Here is a 21,905-nt window from a genome sequence, read left to right as displayed (position 1 = left end):
ATTAGAGGTGTTGGCGGCGACTCATTAACGCGCACAAAAATGTTCCACTTGTTCGGAGGTAGATTGAGACGTAAGTCTGGCAGGTCACGCGATGCAGAGAAATTTTGCGTTTTACGACAAATGCTCAACTGTCGATAATTAAGTTGTTTGTGATATGTAGAATGCAATGAAACTGTACTTAAATTTTTGCAACAAGCGGAGTGCAGACTTGAGTAGGTGAAATGTCAAGTCGTAAAATTGTATAAAGTTGGAATCAGTATTGCCGCAAAAGGCGAGGCGAAAAATCCCTGTATCGGTGTCCCGCAAGGTGCTACTTTAGCACTGTTGTTTTTCCGCTACTTATTCCAGTTTATTTATAGTTTGACCGCTCTCATAAATAAAACAAATATGTGATACAGTGCACCCAAACAGCAGTCTGTACTAGTTAGCGAATCAGTAAACATGTCTAAAACACACTTAATTTTGCTGTCGGCTGTCGTACTCATAATCAAGTCATCACACGAAAATGCCCTTGGACAAGTAAGTTGATTTATGGATTTACTATTAGTCTTATCACCTCCTTATCTTAGTTTGTAGTAGTCTCTACGCCTCCTTCGCCCTCCCTTGATAACCCCACTGCAAAAGTAGATAGCCTTCAACAACATTTACACTTAAAAACAACACCCGATAAATCAAACCCTGGAACTCCTCCGAAAAACTGCAAAGAAGTACTAGAAAAGGGCCACAACGCTTCCAATTTTTACTACATTAAACCCTCGCTTCAGCCCTTCTTGGTTTTGTGCGACATGAAAACGAGAGGGGGTGGATGGACTTACGTTCTCAATCGATTTAATGGCTCCCAAAATTTTACTTTAGGTTGGGCTGACTACAAACGAGGTTTTGGCAATATAGGTGGAGAGTTCTGGTTAGGCCTAGACAACCTATACCATTTAACAGGTTTTTTTTTCTTTATTGTAACGATTTTGTTACCCATTTTTTGGCAATAATAGGTCACCAAGTTCATGAAATGCTCGTCGAACTGGAAGATTGGGAGTCGAAGAAGGTCTACGCTTTGTACAATTCTTTTAGTATTGGGGGTGAAGAGGAGGGTTATGCGTTGAAGCTTTTGGAGGGATATCAGGGTGACGCTGGAGATTCTTTTATCTATCATGCTGGGTCCAAGTTTAGTACGTTTGATAAAGATCAAGACGTTTGTGGGTGTAACTGCGCCCTCGATAAGAGTGCGGGATGGTGGTACCGAAGTTGTACCCAGATGCTACTCACTGATGGTAAATATTTTAAGAGAGGTGAAAAGACGAACAGTGACGGAATTTATTGGTTGGACTTTTGGGGATTCACTTACAGTCTTAAGCAAGCGAGAATGATGATAAGGCCACGAAATAACGAGAAACCGATTGTGTTACCTCAAGAGAACATTCATTAAGAGAAGATTAAAATACTGAAGAAAAAATTATAAAGGATAATTGTATGTGTTGATGAAATAAATAATTTGTAGTAGAAAAGTGGAGGGTTTGAGTTGATTACTACTAAAATTTACCGAGAGGCAAAACGTAGCCCCGCCCACCCACCCTATCTCAGTTGTGATGATTTTTTTATTCGTCGTGAGCCAAGGGGGCGGAGCTTAATTGCAAAATCCTTATTTCTCTACAAGAAATAAAAAACATGTTTTTGAGTATCGTGCTCTTCAAGGAATACTATGTATATTAAGAAAAAAACAAGCCAAAAATTAAGCCCCACCCATATCCATCCCAGCTCAATTGTGATGAATTGTTCATTCGTTGTCAGACCGAGGGCGGAGCCTAATTGCAAAAGCGATACTTTCCTACAAAAATTTACCAATTTAAGCATGTTTTACTTTTCTTGTTATAAAAAGAAGAAATTAAAAATAGAAACACGAAAAACCGCAAAATCAAAAACAACAAAAATTTGAAATATTTAAAAATGAAAAATCGAGTAATATTAAATCGAGAAAATAACAATCGAAAAATTGAAACAATTGAATAATCAAATGAAAAACCTAAAAATTGTAACACTGAAACGTCGAAAAGCCAAAAATTATGAAATCTAATACATATTTGAAAAAATTGAAAAATTGAAAAATTTAAAATCTAATAATAATTGAAAAATGAAAAATTAAAAATTGAAGCAACTGGAAGCGAAAAACTAAAAATTGAAAAATTATATAATCGAAAAATTGAAAAGTTGAAATAAATAAATAATTAATTAATAAGAATAATTAATAATAAGAAATCTAATACATATTTCAAAAACCGAAAAAAATTGAAGAAACGAAAAACTACTACGAAAACAAAACTTCGGAATATAGCGAAATAAAAAAATGAAAATTTAAAATATTTAAAAATCAGAAAATGAAAAATCGAAACCAAAAATCGAAAAAGTGCAATAATGAAACACCGAAAAGAAATATAATTCAAAAATCTAAAATTGCAAGATCGTAAAACTGAAATGTCGAAAAATTAAAAACTGATGTACGAAAAATCGCTAAATTGAAATCAACGAAAAATTAAAGTAGGTATATCTAAAAATTGGCAAAAACAATTTGAATTCGAAAAAGTAACAATCGAAAAACTGAACAATTAAAGTAGAAAAATTGCAACAATATAACACTGAAAAGTTTAAGAATCGATATTCGAAAAATTGAAAAATCGAAAAATTAAAATTGGTAAACGAAAAATCGCAAAATTGAAAACAATAAATCAAAATAAGTAAAACTGAAACAATCAAAAAATAATCCAAAACTCGGGAAACATCGAAAAGTTTGATATTATTTCGAGAAACTGAAAATAAAAAAATTGAAAACAAAAATTAAAATATCTGAAAACTGAAAAATCGAACACATTAAATAGAGAAAAAAAATCAAAAACACTGAAAAATTGAAGAATTGAAAATGAAAAACCTTACAATTGTAACATTGAAACATCGAAAAGCTGAAAAAGTAAGAAATCCAACACATATTTCAAAAATCGAAGAAAAATTGAAAAAACGAAAAACTGAAAAATCGAAAACTAAATTTTGAGAAACAAAACGTCGGAATATGGCGAAATAAAAAAAATGAATATTTAAAATAATTAAAAACCGGAATATGAAAAATCGAAACTAGAAATTGAAAAATTTGAAAAATAAAAAATCGAAAAATTGCAATAATGAAACACCGAAAAGCTCAGAATTAAAATTCGAGAAATATAAAATTAGAAAAATTTAAGAATCCAGTAATTCAAAAATCTAAAATTGCAAGATCGTAAAATTGAAATATCGAAAAATTAAAAACTAATGTATGAAAAATCGCGAAATTGAAATCGTCGAAATATTAAAGTATATCTAAAAATTGGCAAAAAAAATTGAAATCGAAAAAGCAAAAATCGAAAAACTGAAAAATTAAAATAGAAAAATTGCAACAATGTAACGCTGAAAAATTTAAAAATTGATATTTGAAAAATTGAAAATCGAAAACTTCAAAAAATTAAAATAACTAAAATTGAAAAATTGAAAAATCAAAAAGTTGCACAATGAAACATTGAAAAGTTTAAGAATTTGAAAAATTGAAAAGTAGAAACAACTGAAAAGTGAATGAAAGGCCTAAAATTTGTAACACTGAAATATCGAAAAGCCGAAAAATTAAGAAAATTATTTGAAAAATCGAAAAATTGCAAAATCGTAAAATTGAAGAAAGGAAAAACTAAAAAATCAAAAACGAAAATTAGAGAAATAAACCGTCGCAGCATTGAGAAACTGAAAAAAGAAGAATTTTGAAAATATTTAAAAATCGGAAAATGACAAATCGAAAAATGAAAATCGAGACTAAAAGTCGAAAAAGTGAAAAAATGAAAAATGGAAAAATTGCAGCAATGAGACAACGAAAAGCCCAAGAGTTGAAATTCGAGAAATATCAGACTGAAAATTTGAAAATTTTAAAAATCTAATAATTAATTATCGCAAAATCGTAAAATTGAAATATCGAAAAATTAAAAATTCAGATATGAAAAATTGCAAAACTGAAATCAACGAAACCAAAAATCTAAAAATTGAAAAAATTAAAAATCGAAAGATTATAACAATGAAACACCGAAAAGATCACTAATTGAAATTCGGGAAATGTAAAATTGAAAAATTTAAAAATCTAGTCGAAAAATCGTAAAATTAAAATATCGAAAAATTAGGAATTGAGATATGAAAAAAAATTTGAATTCTACAGATTGAAAATCGAAAAACTGAAAAACACAAAAATAAAAAAATTGCAAATGAAAATTTAAAATATTTAAAAAACAGAAAATGACAAATCAAAAAAATAAAAATCGAAACCACAAACCGCAAAATTGAAAAAAATGAAAAGTCTAAAACTTGCAACAATGAAACACAGAAAATCTCAAGAATTGAAATTCGAGAAATATAAAATTGAAAAATTAAAAATTGGAATATGAAAAATCGCACAATCGAAATCAACGAAAAATTAAAATATATCTAAAAATTGGTAAATCGAATACTTTGAATTCGACAAAGTAAATATCGAAAAACTAGAAAATTGAAAAATTGCAATGATGAAACATCGCAAAGTTTATTAAGTATAAAGTCAATTGAAAAATTGGAAAACTGATGCATTGAAAGTTTCAAAGATTAAATAAAACAATGGAAATTGAAAATGCTAATAAAATCGTAAAATTGGAAAATTCAAAACATGAAAAGTCTAAAATCAAAAATATGTACAATAGTAAGAGTTTCTACTTGTGGTTCATATTTTTTTAATGACTTGTACAAGAAAACTCAAAAAAATTAATGATAATTTTAGCTCACAGGGGTCATTAAAAAAAAGACTCCTCAAAGTTAAATTTGATACTTGTTCGACTGTACTTCAGGGCAAGGGACAAACGTCAGGTCACCATTCTGAGTGTGAGAGTAAGTGTAACATTTCAAACATCGTCAATTTTAAATAACGAAAGATTGTAATTCTCGTTTAAATTCCTGTTTACAGAAAATATCAAGTTTCGATGAATAAAAAAGTATCACTATTATTATTATCGCTGTGAAGATTTATAAATAATTTAAAGTCGTTTGACGATAATTTATAAAAAAAGCACGATTGGTAGCACTAATCAGCATCCATCGCCTCGAAACCTCCTAATTAATTCCGGCCCGTCCAACTGTCGCTCCCGATTGTCCACGATAAGCAGTCATATGGCACCTATTAATCCAAATTTGCGCAAAAAACTCCCCGCACCTGTCACATTTGCCACAAAAACCGCGCCAGATCGAAATTTCTACAATTCAAATAAATCCCAACGCTCATCTCCATTGCAAATGAGCCCGAACAAGAACTACTGAGGTAGTCCGATCCGCGGCCATAACAATAAAATACCCACAAATTCATTAGCGGCCCGCTCGTACTTTTCCGGCGGCCCCATTTCGCCGGAAAACGGGGCTCCCGCCTCTAATTACCTTTTTTCCTCGATAATTACCCGTTAAATTGGCGACCTCTCCTCTGACCCGGCCGCGCTTGACCGGACCGCCGATTCAGCAATTTATCAAAACTTTCTCGCAAGAATGCGAATAATAAACCGGCGACCACGCGCTAAATCGGCACCGGTCGCCGCGTAATTAAAAACTTGTTTAAGAAAGAACGAGTGCCCAATGCATAATTAACTCTTTTTTAATGGAGTGCGCTCGTTTCTGCGGCACGAAATCGTGCCAGCAAGCTTTAATCGCCTTTCGAGCGATGTCAAAACACGAGGAGGGTTCCTGGTAGGTCTGACGGGAGGTTTTGTGGAACTATCAAAATATGCCAGCCAAAAATATTTTCAATTTGGTTTGCTTTATAATGTTTTCGAATTCTTAACAACAGACTTGTTATTAATATTGGGAAAGTGTGACAAAAATTGAGTATTAATTTTCCGGACCAAGATTTTTTAAATACTCGATTTAAAATACTCAACTTATATTAAAATTTTAAAACTGCCTTATTTCCTATTAGCGATTTTGAAAAAATAGTACAAATCTTCAAAGAAATAAAGCCGAAAATTACTTCTGGAGATCGAAATCTACAAAAAAAGTCTTTAGTTAACATTCGAAGATGCTCGAGAAAGTTTTTAAAAAATCCACAAAAAATACATGGGAATAATTTTCGACGATCTGAATCAAAAACGCGGTGCATAAATACTTTCGGAGCAAGATTGAGGGATAAAATCCAAAATTCCAGACCAATAGCAACATTTTGATTAAGGAGCTTTTAGAGAAACTCTGGAAAACGCCATGCTCAGACATAAAAAAAATATGCTTCTCAAACAACGATACGCCTATCGGGGAGAGCAATTCAAACACTATATGGCGATTGGTTTTCTATATATTAGCGATCAAAGTAAAATTTTTAAAATATCTCAAATTTTTTAACTTTTAATTTTCCCGATTCCGGGGACATGGTGAGAATTTTCGAAGAAATGAACCCGTAAAACACTTTTAGATGTCGAAAACAACAAAAGAAATTTCTCATATAATTTTCAACAATGCTGGTAATAAGTAGAAAATTTCATACGAAACTTTCACGTTGAAAAATTGAGCTTTTGGCAAAGTTTCCTGAAAAATAAAATTCAACAAACCATACTTGGAGAATGATTTTGACGAGTTGAATTGAGAAACATACCATATTGATTCCCCCCGACGATATTTGAAATTAATTTTTTTTTAAATCCTAAAAATTGCCATATTTCACATTAACGATTTTGAAAAAATGGTGACAATTCTGGAAGAAATGAAGTCGAAAATAACTTCTGGAGATTGAAATGTACAAACAAATCATTTGGGTAATTTCGAAGATTCTGGAGGAAAGGTCAAAAATTTCATAGGGGACGTATTGAAAAGTTGAGCTTCCAGTAAAGCTTCCAAAAAATGCACAAAAATATCTCGGATAGAGATTTCGACGATCTAAATAACAAAATGTGAATTATAAATTATTCCGGATCAAGAGTGAGAGATAGCATGTAAAATTCCAGGCCATCAACAATATTTTCATTAAGGAGCTTGTTAGCGAAAATCTGGAAAACTAAATGCTCTAAATTCTAAAGAAAATCGCTTTTGTCCAGGAATAATACATCAAAAGCAATTTCAAAGAGGATATGACGATTGGTCTCGAAATATTCGAATTCAAACTCAAATTTTGTAAATTTTAGTTTTACGGATTCTGGCAACATGGTAAGGATTTTTAAAGAAATGAAGCCGTAAAAAACGTTTGAAATCAAGGAAAGAAATTTCTTCCATACGAAAATATCCTGTTGATAAAGTGAGGTTTCGGTAAACGTACCTAAAAAATAAAATTACACAAAAACTCTTGGAGATGGATTTTGAAGAGCTGAACTGTGAAACAGCATTTTGACATTCCCGGAACAAGATTTTTTAAATACTTGATCTGAAATACTCAACTTATTTTAAAATCCTAAGATTTGCCTTAATTCCTTTTTTGAAACAATAGTACGAATCTTCAAAGAAATAAAGCCGAAAATTACTTCTGGAGATCGAAATCTACAAAAAAAAGTCTTTAGTTGACATTCGAAGATGCTCGAGAAAGTTTTTAAAAAATCCACAAAAAATACCTGGGAATAATTTTCGACGATCTGAATCGAAAAACGCGTTGCATAAATGGTTCCGGAGCAAGATTGTGGAATAAAATCCAAAATTCCAAACCAATAGTAACATTTTGATTAAGGAGCTTTTAGAGTAACTCTGGAAAACGCCATGCTCAGACATAGAAAAAATATGCTTGTCAAGCAACGATACGCCTATCGGCGAGAGCAATTCCAACACTATATGGCCATTGGTTTTCTATACCGGGTGTTTCTTTTATTTGATACAACCCCTGTAAATTTTTTATTTTTAAAGATAAATCTGTAGTTTTTTGAGCAAATTTGTATCATTTTAAAAGATCTAGTGATGACAACAATTTTTCAATTGTTTTTCAAGCAACTAGATTTTGAAATAAACGGAAAATTTTTTAGATATTTTACTAAATAACTTTTTTATTATTGATTTTAGAATATTGGTTGCTTGTGATTTTTTGTAGTGAAAAAATCAATCTTTCCATTTATGAAAAAATATACCTAGTGTTCCATTAAAAAAAAATAAGTTGACGTCATTTCCGGTTCTACCGCCAGTGATAATAAAAATGTGTGCTTACCATCATATAAATCTTTGAGAAAGATACAAATTTGGTTAAAGAACTACGGGTTTATCTTCAAGAATAAAAAAGTTACAGGGGTTGTATCAAATAAAAGAAACACCCTGTATATGTATTCGCGATCAAAGTAAAATTTTTAAAATATTTCAAATTTTTTAACTTTTAATTTTCCCGAGTCCGGAGACATGGTGTGAATTTTCGAAGAAATGAACCCGTAAAACACTTTTAGATGTCGAAAATAACAAAAGAAATTTCTTATGTAATTTTCAACAATGCTGTAAATAAGTAGAAAATTTCATACGAAACTTTCACGTTGAAAAATTGAGCTTTTGGCAAAGTTTCCCGAAAAATAAAATTCAACAAACCATACTTGGAGAATGATTTTGACGAGCTGAATTGAGAAACATACCATATTGATTCCCCCCGACGATATTTGAAATTAATTTTTTTTTAAATCCTAAAAATTGCCATATTTCACATTAACGATTTTGAAAAAATGGTGACAATTCTGGAAGAAATGAAGTCGAAAATAACTTCTGGAGATTGAAATGTACAAACAAATCTTTTGGGTAATTTCGAAGATTCTGGAGGAATGATCAAAAATTTCATAGGGGACGTACTGAAAAGTTGAGCTTCCAGTAAAGCTCCCAATAAATGCACAAAAAAATCTTGGATATAGATTTCGACGATCTAAATAACAAAATGTGAATTATAAATTATTCCGGATCAAGAGTGAGAGATAGCATCTAAAATTCCAGGCCATCAACAATATTTTTATTAAGGAGCTTGTTAGCGAAAATCTGGAAAACTATATGCTCTAAATTCTAAAAAAAATCGTTTTTGTCCAGGAATAATACATCAAAAGCAATTCAAAGATGATATGACGATTGGTCTTCGAAATATTTGGATTCAAATTCTTATTTTGTAAATTTTAATTTTACGGATTCTGACAACGTGGTGAGGATTTTTAAAGAAATGAAGCCGTAAAAAACGTTTGGGGGTTGAAATCAAGGAAAGAAATTTCTTCCATACGAAAATATCGTGTTGATGAATTGAGGTTTTGGCAAACGTACCTAAAAAATACAAATTCACAAAAACTCTTGGAGATGGATTTTGAAGAGCTGAACTGTGAAACAGCATTTTGATATTCCCGGACCAAGATCTTTTAAATACTTGATCTGAAATACTCAAGTTATTTTAAAATCCTAAGAATTGCCTTAATTCCTATTAAACATTTTGAAAAAATAGTACGAATTTTCAGAAATAAAGCCGAAAATTACTTCTGGAGATCGAAATCTACAAAAAAAGTCTTTAGTTAACATTCGAAGATGCTCGAGAAAGTTTTTAAAAAATCCACAATAAATACTTGGGAATAATTTTCGACGATCTGAATCGAAAAACGCGGTGCATAAATGGTTCCGGAGCAAGATTGAGGGCTAACATCCAAAATTCCAGACCAATAGTAACATTTTGATTAAGGAGCTTTTTAGAGTAACTCTGGAAATCGCCATGCTCAGACATAGAAAAATATGCTTCCCAAGCAATGATACACCTATCGGGGAGAGCAATTCAAACACTATATGGCGATTGGTTATCTATATATTCGCGACCAAAGTAATATTTTTAAAATATCTCAAATTTTCAACTTTTAATTTTCCCGATTCCGGACACATGGTGAGAATTTTCGAAGAAATGAACCCGTAAAACACTTTTAGATATCGAAAATAACAAAAGAAATTTCTTATGTAATTTTCAACAATGCTGGAAATAAGTAGAAAATTTCATACGAAACTTTCACCTTGAAAAACTGAGCTTTTGGCAAAGTTTCCCGAAAAATAAAATTCCACAAACAATACCTGGAGAGTGATTTTGACGAGCTGAATTGAGAAACATACCATATAGATTCCCCCCGACTATATTTGGAATTAATTTTTTTTTAAATCCTAAAAATTGCCATATTTCACATTAGCGATTTTGAAAAAATGGTGACAATTCTGGAAGAAATGAAGTCGAAAATAACTTCTGGAGATTGAAATGTACAAACAAATCTTTTAGGTAATTTCGAAGATTCTCGAGGAAAGATCGAAAATTTCATAGGGGACGTTTGAAAACTTGAGCTTCCAGTAAAGCTCCCAATAAATGCACAAATATATCTTGGATATAGATTTCGACGATCTAAATAACAAAATGTGAATTATAAATTATTCCGGATCAAGAGTGAGAGATAGCATCTAAAATTCCAGACCATCAACAATATTTTTATCAAGGAGCTTTTTAGCGCAAATCCGGAAAACTATATGCTCTAAATTCTAAAAAAAATCGTTTTTGTCCAGGAGTAATACATCAAAAGCAATTGAAAGACGATATGACGATTTGTCTTCGAAATATTCGGATTCAAACTCCTATTTTGTAAATTTTAATTTTACGGATTCTGACAACGTGGTAAGAATTTTCAAAGAAATGAAGCCGTAAAAAACGTTTGGAGGTTGAAATCAACAAAAGAAATTTCTTCCATACGAAAATATCGTGTTGATAAATTGAGGTTTTGGCAAACGTACCTAAAAAATAAAAATTCACAAAAATTCTTGAAGATGAATTTTGAAGAGCTGAACTGTGAAACAGCATTTTGATATTCCCGGACCAAGATTTTTTAAATACTTGATCTGTAATACTGAACTTATTTTAAAATCCGAAGAATTGCCTTAATTCCTATTAAACATTTTGAAAAAATAGTACGAATTTTCAAAGAAATAAAGCCGAAAATTACTTCTGGAAATCGAAATCTACAAAAAAAGTCTTTAGTTAACATTCGAAGATGCTCGAGAAAATTTTTAAAAAATCCACAAAAAATACGTGGGAATAATTTTCGACGATCTGAATGGAAAAACGCGGTGCATAAATAATTCCGGAGCAAGATTGAGGGCTAACATCCAAAATTCAAGACCAATAGTAACATTTTGATTAAGGAGCTTTTAGAGCAATTCTGGAAAACGCCATGCTCAGACATAGAAAAATATGCTTGTCAAGCAACGATACGCCTATCGGGGAGAGCAATTCAAACACTATATGACGATTGGTTTTCTATATATTCCGGATCAAAATAAAATTTTTAAAATATTTAAAATTTTTTAACTTTTAATTTTCCCGAGTCCGGAGACATGGTGTGAATTTTCGAAGAAATGAACCCGTAAAACACTTTTAGATGTCGAAAACAACAAAAGAAATTTCTTATGTAATTTTAAACAATGCTGGAAATAAGTAGAAAATTTCATACGAAACTTTCACGTTGAAAAATTGAGCTTTTGGCAAAGTTTCCTGAAAAATAAAATTCAACAAACCATACCTGGAGAATGATTTTCACGAGCTGAATTGAGAAACATACCATATTGATTCCCCCCGACTATATTTGAAATTATTTTTTTTTTAAATCCTAAAAATTGCCATATTTCACAGTAACGATTTTGAAAAAATGGTGACAATTCTGGAAGAAATGAAGTCGAAAATAACTTCTGGAGATTGAAATTTACAAACAAATCGCTTTGGGTAATTTCGAAAATTCTCCAGGAAAGGTCAAAAATTTCATAGGGGACGTATTGAAAAGTTGAGCTTCCAGTAAAACTCCCAAAAAATGCACAAAAAAATCTTGGACATTGATTTCGACGATCTCAATAACAAAATGTGAATTATAAATTATCCCGGATCAAGAGTGAGACATAGCATCCAAAATTCCAGGCCATCAACAATATTTTCATTAAGGAGCTTTTTAGCGCTAGTGCGGAAAACTATATGCTCTAAATTCTAAAAAAAATCGTTTTTGTCCAGGAATAATACATCAAAAGCAATTCAAAGACGATATGACGATTGGTCTTCGAAATATTCGGATTCAAACTCTTATTTTGTAAATTTTAATTTTACGGATTCTGACAACGTGGTAAGGATTTTTAAAGAAATGAAGCCGTAAAAAACGTTTGGAGGTTGAAATCAAGGAAAGAAATTTCTTCCATACGAAAATATCGTGTTGATAAATTGAGGTTTCGGTAAACGTACCTAAAAAATAAAAATTCACAAAAACTCTTGGAGATGCGTTTTGAAGAGCTGAATTGTGAAACAGCATTTTGATATTCCCGGACCAAGATTTTTTAAATACTTGATCTGAAATACTCAACTTATTTTAAAATCCGAAGAATTGCCTTAATTCCTATTAAACATTTTGAAAAAATAGTACGAATTTTCAAAGAAATAAAGCCGAAAATTACTTCTGGAGATCGAAATCTACAAAAAAAGTCTTTAGTTGACATTCGAAGATGCTCGAGAAAGTTTTTAAAAAATCCACAAAAAATACCTGGGAATAATTTTCGGCGATCTGAATCGAAAAACGCGGTGCATAAATGATTCCGGAGCAAGATTGAGGGATAAAATCCAAAATTCCAGACCAATAGTAACATTTTGATTAAGGAGCTTTTAGAGCAACTCTGGAAAACGTCATGCTCAGACATAGAAAAATATGCTTGTCAAGCAATGATACGCCTATCGGGGAGAGCAATTCAAACAGTATATGGCGATTGGTTTTCTATATTTTCGGGATCAAAGTAAAATTTCTAAAATATTTCAAATTTTTTAACTTTTAATTTTCCCGATTCCGGGGACATGGTGAGAATTTTCGAAAAAATGAACCCGTAAAACACTTTTAGATGTCGAAAACAACAAAAGAAATTTCTTATGTAATTTTCAACAATGCTGGAAATAAGTAGAAAATTTCATACGAAACTTTCACGTTAGAAAACTAAGCTTTTGGTAAAGTTTACTGAAAAATAAAATTCCACAAGCAATACCTGGAGAGTGATTTTGACGAGCTGAATTGAGAAGCACCATATTGTTTTCTCCGAACGATATTTGAAATTCAATTTTTTTTAGATCCTAAAAATTGCCATATTTCACATTAGCGATTTTGAAAAAATGGTGACAATTCTGGAAGAAATGAAGTTGAAAATAACTTCTGGAGATTGAAATGTGCAAACAAATCTTTTGGGTAATTTCGAAGATTCTGGAGGAAAGGTCAAAAATTTCATAGGGGACGTATTGAAAAGTTGAGTTTCCAGTAAAGCTCCCAATAAATGCACAAAAAAATCTTGGATATAGTTTTCGACGATCTAAATAACAAAATGTGAATTATAAATTATTTCGGATCAAGAGTGAGACATAGCATGTAAAATTCCAGGCCATCAACAATATTTTCATTAAGGAGCTTGTTAGCGAAAATCTGGAAAACTATATGCTCTAAATTCTAAAGAAAATCGCTTTTGTCCAAGAATAATACATCAAAAGCAATTCAAAGAGGATATGACGATTGGTCTCGAAATATTCGAATTCAAACTCAAATTTTGTAAATTTTAGTTTTACGGATTCTGGCAACATGGTAAGGATTTTTAAAGAAATGAAGCCGTAAAAAACGTTTGGAGGTTAAAATCAAGGAAAGAAATTTCTTCCATACGAAAATATCGTGTTGATAAATTGAGGTTTCGGTAAACGTACCTAAAAAATAAAAATTCACAAAAACTCTTGGAGATGGATTTTGAAGAGCTGAACTGTGAAACAGCATTTTGATATTCCCGGACCAAGATTTTTTAAATACTTGATTTGAAATACCCAACTTATACTAAAATCCTAAGAATTGCCTTAATTCCTATTAAACATTTTGAAAAAATAGTACGAATTTTCAAAGAAATAAAGCCGAAAATTACTTCTGGAGATCGAAATCTACAAAAAAAGTCTTTAGTTAACATTGGAAGATGCTCGAGAAAGTTTTTAAAAAATCCACAAAAAATACTTGGGAATAATTTTCGGCGATCTGAATCGAAAAACGCAGTGCATAAATGGTTCCGGAGCAAGATTGAGGGATAAAATCCAAAATTTCCAGTAGTAACATTTTGATTAAGGAGCTTTTAGAGCAACTCTGGAAAACGCCATGCTCAGACATAAAAAAATATGCTTCTCAAGCAATGATACGCCTATCGAGGAGAGCAATTCAAACACTATATAGCGATTGGTTTTCTATATATTCGGGATCAAAGTAAAATTTTTAAAATATTTCAAATTTTTTAACTTTTAATTTTCCCGATTCCGCGGACATGGTGAGAATTTTCGAAGAAATGAACCCGTAAAACACTTTTAGATGTCGAAAACAACAAAAGAAATTTCTTATGTGATTTTAAACAATGCTGGAAATAAGTAGAAAAATTCATACGAAACTTTCACGTTGAAAAACTGAGCTTTTGGCAAAGTTTCCTGAAAAATAAAATTCCACAAACAATACCTGGAGATTGATTTTGACGAGCTGAATTGAGAAACATACCATATTGATTCCCCCGGACGATATTTGAAATTCAATTTTTTTTAAATCCTAAAAATTGCCATATTTCACATTAACGATTTTGAAAAAATGGTGACAATTCTGGAAGAAATGAAGTCGAAAATAACTTCTGGAGATTGAAATGTACAAACAAATCTTTTGGGTAATTTCGAAGATTCTGGAGGAAAGGTCAAAAATTTCATAGGGGACGTATTGAAAAGTTGAGCTTCCAGTAAAGCTCCCAATAAATGCACAAAAAAATCTTGGGTATAGATTTCGACGATCTAAATAACAAAATGTGAATTATAAATTATTCCGGATCAAGAGAGAGAGATAGCATCCAAAATTCCAGGCCATTAACAATATTTTTATTCAGGAGCTTTTTAGGGCAAATCTGGAAAACTAAATGCTCTAAATTCAAAAAAAAATCGTTTTTGTCCAGGAATAATACATAAAAAGCAATTGAAAGACGATATGACGATTTGTCTTCGAAATATGCGGATTCAAATTCTTATTTTGTAAATTTTAATTTTACGGATTCTTACAACGTGGTAAGAATTTTTCAAAGAAATGAAGCCGTAAAAAACGTTTGGAGGTTGAAATCAAGGAAAGAGATTTCTTCCATACGAAAATATCATATTGATAAATTGAGGTTTTGGCAAACGTACCTAAAAAATAAAAATTCACAAAAACTTTTGGAGATGGATTTTGAAGAGTTGAACTGTGATTTTTTAAATACTTGATCTGAAATACTCAATTTATTTTAAAATCCTAAGAATTGCCTTAATTCCTATTAAACATTTTGAAAAAATAGTACGAATTTTCAAAGAAATAAAGCCGAAAATTACTTCTGGAGATCGAAATCTACAAAAAAAGTCTTTAGTTAACATTCGAAGATGCTCGAGAAAGATTTTAAAAAATCCACAAAAAATACCTGGGAATAATTTTCGACGATCTGAAGCGAAAAACGCGGTGCATAAATGGTTCTGGAGCAAGATTGAGGGATAAAATCCAAAATTCCAGACCAATAACAACATTTTGATTAAGGAGCTTTTAGAGCAACTCTGGAAAACGCCATGATCAGACATAAAAAAAATATGCTTCTCAAGCAACGATACGTCTATCGAGGAGAGCAATTCAAACACTATATGGCGATTGGTTTTCTAAATTTTCGGGATCAAAGTACAATTTTTAAAATATCTCAAATTTGTTAACTTTAAATTTTCCCGAGTCCGGAGACATGGTGTGAAGTTTCGAAGAAATGAACCCGTAAAACACTTTTAGATGTCGAAAACAACAAAAGAAATTTCTTATGTGATTTTAAACAATGCTGGAAATAAGTAGAAAATTTCATACGAAACTTTCACGTTGCAAAACTGAGCTTTTGGCAAAGTTTCCCGAAAATAAAATTCCACAAACCATACCTGTAGATTGATTTTGACGAGCTGAATTGAGAAACATACCAAATCGATTTCCCTGGACGATATTTGAAATTCAATTTTTTTTAAATACTAAAAATTGCCATATTTCACTTAGCGATTTTGAAAATTTGGCGACAATTCTGGAAGAAATGAAGTCGAAAATAACTTCTGGAGATTGAAATGTACAAACAAATCTCTTGGGTGATTTCCAAGATTCTGGAGGAAAGGTCAAAAATTTCATAGGGGACGTATTGAAAAGTTGAGCTTCCAGTAAAGCTCCCAAAAAATGCACAAAAAAAATCTTGGATATAGATTTCGACGATCTAAATAACAAAATATGAATTATAAATTATTCCGGATCAAGAGTGAAAAATGGCATCCAAAATTCCAGACCATCAACAATACTTTTATTAAGGAGCTTTTTAGCGCAAATCCGGAAAACTATGTGCTCTAAATTCTAAAAAAAATCGTTTTTGTCCAGGAGTAATACATCTAACGCAATGCAAAGACAATATGACGATTGGTCTTCGAAATATTCGGATTCAAACTCAAATTTTGGAGTTTTAATTTTACGGAGAAAGAAATGAAGCCGTAAAAAACGTTTGGAGGTTGAAATCAAGGAAAGAAATTTCTTCCATACCAAGATATCATGTTGATTAATTGAGGTTTTGGCCAACGTACCTAACAAATAAAAATTCACAAAAACTCTTGGAGATGGATTTTGACGAACTGGATTGAGAAACAGCGTTTTGAGAAATTTGCCACATATTCGCTTATTTGTTTATTTATTTCCATATGGATACCTGTCCTTTGGAAAATAAACCCATTATTATTATTAAATGTTCTTCATTTCCATAATCCGCGAACCTTGCTTGTAATGCACGTCCGAGTCCTCGCTTGAAAAAAGCCACCTGTTGACACGCGAAGCACGGCCATCTCTGCAAATCCATTCCAGTTTACTTACGCTCACGAAACCAGTACTGCCACCAAAGAAAAACCAATAACGTTTGTTAATATGTAAAGAGCTGGTTGTACGCGCGACGTTTACAGCGTTCCGGCGGTGATGTAGTAGCCGGGTCCGGAATCCGGAATGGCTCGGTTATCGAGCACTCTCGCAACGAATTCCGTTTTGGGATTCGTCTAATTGAATACAAATTGGAGAGTCGCTGATTTATCAAACGGCCTTGGCATCGACCGGTAGCTTGGAACACCGTTCGATTCTGAATGGACGCTTTCGATATCTTAATTACAACTTCTCGAATGGAAGCACTTTTGTGGCTAAAGTCTCACGACCGGCGCGGGAGCACGCCATTATACCTGCCGTTTAATGCGGACGGACACAAATGAAATAACTTATCACTCGGGATGGACGTGCCAACAATGTCTTTCACGGAGATGACGCGGGAATCTTTGCTAATTGGAACGGGAGCTGCGCGATTTGTAAACCGAGAATTTTTTTTTAAATTTTTTTAAGTCTGGTTAATTGTTTCAAAAATCGACCAACTAGCTAGATCTAGAAAGTCATTAGTCACAGTGCAATAATATTTCTGAATTATGACTACCTACTGAATTGTCGTGACCACGACCCGCTAGATATATCGGCGCTGTTAAGCGTCCGGTTTAACAAGTGTAAGAAACCATTTGGACAATGACAAGTTAGTGGTTTCTTACTGCCGTACACTGTACTGGAACTGTATTTTCTGATTTATTAAGTTTCCATTTCATTTTATTTAAAGTCGGTTCGTGGTGATGAAATCTTCTAATATTTTCCTTTCTTGCCGATCAAAATTTGCTAGAAAAATGATGACTTAATTCCTATTTTCCCCTTGATACATTTTTTCACAAAACAAATTAAGTCTTACAAAATTCCCGGTTGCTTCTTCGGTGATATAATAAATTTTGTAGAAATGTTGCTAACACATTGAAAAATGTGCTTTCATAAGCAGTAATATTTTCCTACTTTTAGTGTTTTTCTAGTGGTTTACGTTTTTGTAAAATTTAATTTGACAAAACAGGACCGTATCTCAAAATACCTTATTCTTTTTAGTTAAATATTGGTTATAATCTTGTTTATAAGCACCCAAATGTGGGCATAAGTTGTCCTTTATGGCACAAATCTTCGTTTTTTTATAACGATTTTTTTTTGGGCTTATTGTCGCTTGTTTTTAATTTCCTTTTTCTATCGTCTGTCTTTTTTTTATATTTTTTGGCGTCTTATTTTTGCTCGCTGCTTTTTTACGTTTTTTTGTCTTCTTTTTAGTTGCAGAATTTTTTTTCACTTTTTTTAGCTTTTTTCTGACCATTCTTGCTTGGTTTGTCTCTCTGTTTTGGTCGTCTTTTTTGGTCGTTTTTTTCTTTGCCTGGTTTTTAACGTTTTGTTTTGTTGCATTTTTTGTCTATTTCTTGACACATATATGGGGTCCTTTTTTGTTTTATTTTTTTGTGTATCCATCTTTTTGTCGTTTTTTATCATGGTTTCTTGTACTTGTTTTTCACTTAATTATTGCAATTTTCAATTAGAACACCCTATATTTTATTACTGTATCTTATTTTATTATTAAAATAGCTTTGGTGAAATTTAAGTCGAACAAACTTTGAAACCACTGAAACTTATTTCAAATTAAAAAAATTGAGAAATTGAGAAATTAAAAAGTCGGAAAATCAAAAATTTTAAAAATCAACCAATCAACAAATTGAGAAATCGAAAAATTGAAAATTTAGAAACGTCGAAAATTGAAAATTTGAAAATCGAAAAATCGAGAAATTAGAGAATAGAAAAGTTGAAAGATCTAATAATGAAATACCGAAAAATTGAGTACCCGAAAAACTGAAAACCAAGAAAAATCGAGAAATTTAAAAAATTGAAAAATTTAAATATCGAAAAAGGGAAAGAAATTGGAAATTCCAAAACTGTAACGACGAAAACTGAAAAATCGAAATACGAAAAATTGGTAAGCTGAAACATCGAGAAATCGAAAGGTTAGCAGATCCAGAAATGGAGAAATTAAAAAGTCAATAAGTCGAAAAATCGAAAAATTGATGAAACGAAATAGTGAAAAATCCTAAAACTGAAATAACGAAAAATCGAAATCTTAAAGCAAAATGAAGAATCGAAAAACTGAAAAATCCAAAATCTGAAACATCGAAAATGAGAAATCGAAAAATGGAAAAATTAGAAAAATCGATTAATCAAGAAATTGGGAAATCGAAAAATTAAGAATTTAGAAACGTGAAATATTGAAAACTTGAAAATAAAAAATTGGGGAGTCGAAAAATGAAAAAAACTGAGAAACCAAAAAACTGAAAATCAAGCAACTAAAAAATTAAAAAATTCGAAAAATTGAAAAATAGAGTATCGAAGAACTGAAAGATCGAGAAATCGATAAATTTAAAAACCTGAAATTTAAACAACTGAAAAATTAAAATATCGGAAAAAGAAAATCGCATTTTTGTTTTTTTCGTCACATCTTTTTGCCGCTTTTTTGTCGCCTTTTATGTATTCTTTTGTCGTCTTGTTTTTTTTCGCGTTGTTTGTCCGTTTTTTTTTTGGCACACTTTTTTTATGTTATTGTCTTTTTATTATCACGTTTTTTTCCACAAAGATTTCTAGCTCTTTTTTTGGCGAATTTTTTTGGGCTACCATTTTTTTATTGCCATTTTTGAAAGGTTTTCTATAACACACTTTTCAACGCCTTTGTTCGTCATCTGTTTTTGCGTCCTTCGTTTTTGTCGCTTTTTTGTAATTTTTGTTTATGATTTTTTCCACAATTTATTCTCTGGTTTTTTATGACGATTTTTTTTGGGCTTATTGTCGCTTGTTTGTAGTTTCTTTTTTCCATCGTCTGCTTTTTTTATATTTTTTGAAATCTTGTTTGTTCTCGCTGTATTTTACGTTTTTTCGTCTTCTTTTTTGTTACCACAATTTTTTTCCACGTTTTTTCTAGTTTAATTTCTGACCAATTTTTAGGTGTTTTGTCGCTTTTTTTTCTTTGCCTGGTTTTTAACGTTTTTTTTGTTTTGTTGCATTTTTTTGTCTATTTTTTCTGACACATATATGGGGTGCCTTTTTTATTTCATTTTGTTGTGTATCCGTCTTTTTGCCACACTTTTTATGGTTTTTTATCATGGTTTCTTTTACTTGTTTTCTGATTTTTTTTTGACGAAGTTTTTGGGCTCGTGTCACTTTTTTTTAACTTAATTATTACAGTTTTCAAATAGAACAACCTATATTTTATTACTGCATCTTATTTTATTATTAAAATAGCTTTGATGAAATTTAAGTTGAACAAATGTTGTTCACTTTGAAACCACTGAAACTTATTTCAAATTAAAAAAATTGAGAAATTGAGAAATTGAAAATATATAGAAAAATTATAAAATCGAAAAATTGGGGAGTCGAGAATGGAAAAAATTTAAAGAGTCGAAGAATTAGAGAATAGAAAAGTTGAAAGGTCCAATAATGAAATATCGAAAAACTGAGTAACCGAAAAACTGAAAATCAAGAAACTGAAAAGTCGAGAAATTGAGAAATCGAGAAATTTAAAAATCTGAAAAATTTAAATATCGAAAAAAGGAAAAGAAATTGAAAATTCCAAAACTGTAACGACGAAAAACTGAAAAATCGAAACATGAAAAATTGGTAAACTGAAACATCGAGAAATCGAAAGGTTAGCAGATCCGGAAATCGAGAAATTAAAAAGTCAATAAATCGAAAAATTGATGAAACGAAATATTTGAAAAATCCCGAAACTGAAACATCGAAAATGAGAAATCGAAAATTTAAAAAATCGATAAATTCAAATATCAAAAACCTGAAAAATCGAAAAATGGTAAAATTTAAAAAATCGATTAATCGAGATATTGGGAAATCGAAAAATTGAGAATTTAGAAACGTGAAAAATTGAAAAATTGAAAATCAAAAAACTGGGGAGTCGAAAAATGAAAAAAACTGAGAAACAAAAAAACAACTAAAAAAATCGGAAACCGAGAAATCGAGAAATTTAAAAACCTGAAATATAAACAATTGAAAAATAAAAAATATTAAAGTGCATTTTTGTTTTTTCGTCACACCTTTTTGTCGCTTTTTTCGTCGCTTTTTAAGTTTTCTTTTGTCATTTTGTTTCTTCTCGCTTCGTCTGTCCGTTTTTCTGCCACACTTTTTTTTATAATTGTGTTTTTTATTATCATGTTTTTTCCACGATTTTTTTGGTCTGCTTTGTCACTATTTTTTGACTTTCTGTTTTTTTGTATTTTTGTCGCTTTTGGACATTTTTTTAGTGCTTTTTTAATACTTTTTTGCCGTATTATTTATTTTTTTCTATCTAAGTTCTCGTTTTTAGCGTCCTTCCTGGCCTATTTTAATCTTTTTTGATCACACTTTTTTTGTGCTTCCTTTTTCGCTTTTTGACCGATTTTCTTTGTTTTCTTTTTGCTGTTCAGCCCCTTTTTGGTCTTTTTATTCTTACGGCTTGTCCACTATTTTTTCTCGTTTTCATTTGATTTTTCTAACCTTGTTTGTTGATTTTTATCGGCATTTTTCTCGTTTCTGCGTTTTTTTGTCGTTTGTCGAGCTTTTTCGGCACCTTTTTTTTATTTTATAGCCTTCTTTTCTCGCCTTGTTTGCCTTATCTTTGTAACTTCCTCTTTTTTGAAACTTTTTGTTTTTTTTTTGGCACGCAAATTTTTTGTTTCTTTTTTTCTAACGAATACATTTTTGGCTTTTTTTTCCCGCTCATTCCCTTCCTTCGTCGTTGTTTTATTGTCTTTTTATTAGCACAAAATTTTCTAATTCTTTTTTTGACGAATTCTTTTGGGCTAACTTTTTTATTGTCATTTTTGAAAGGTTTTCTATAACACATTTTTTAACGCTTTTGTTTGTCGTCTGCTTTTACGTCCTTTCTTTTTGTCGCTTTTTGTAATTTTTACTTATGATATTTTCCACAATTTATTTTCTCGTTTT

The 21,905-nt window shown here is 31.1% G+C and overlaps 1 protein-coding gene across 1 annotated transcript; it reads left to right on the top strand.

Annotated features, from left to right (window-relative positions):
• Window positions 1-423: 423 nt before the first annotated feature.
• On the top strand, window positions 424-1,502 carry LOC135131438 (microfibril-associated glycoprotein 4-like). Its single transcript, XM_064059194.1, has 3 exons — window positions 424-519; window positions 570-936; window positions 990-1,502. Exons 1-3 carry the CDS (start codon window positions 442-444, stop codon window positions 1,421-1,423), a joined length of 879 nt encoding a protein of 292 aa, XP_063915264.1. The 5' UTR covers window positions 424-441; the 3' UTR covers window positions 1,424-1,502.
• Window positions 1,503-21,905: the final 20,403 nt, after the last annotated feature.

Source organism: Zophobas morio, unplaced genomic scaffold (assembly GCF_036711695.1).
Source record: "Zophobas morio isolate AGI-343-1 ecotype UQ-CSIRO unplaced genomic scaffold, CSIRO_AGI_Zmor_V1 ptg000020l, whole genome shotgun sequence".
NCBI lineage: Eukaryota > Metazoa > Arthropoda > Insecta > Coleoptera > Tenebrionidae > Zophobas > Zophobas morio.
This window is presented reverse-complemented; position numbering and strand designations above follow the sequence as displayed.

Excerpts from the sequence above, each read along its gene's own strand:
- LOC135131438 (XM_064059194.1), top strand. The coding sequence starts at position 442 with ATGTCTAAAACACACTTAATTTTGCTGTCGGCTGTCGTACTCATAATC. Across the intron at positions 520-569 it reads ACGAAAATGCCCTTGGACAA|TTTGTAGTAGTCTCTACGCC; the intron begins GTAAGTTGATTT and ends TCCTTATCTTAG. Across the intron at positions 937-989 it reads CAACCTATACCATTTAACAG|GTCACCAAGTTCATGAAATG; the intron begins GTTTTTTTTTCT and ends TGGCAATAATAG.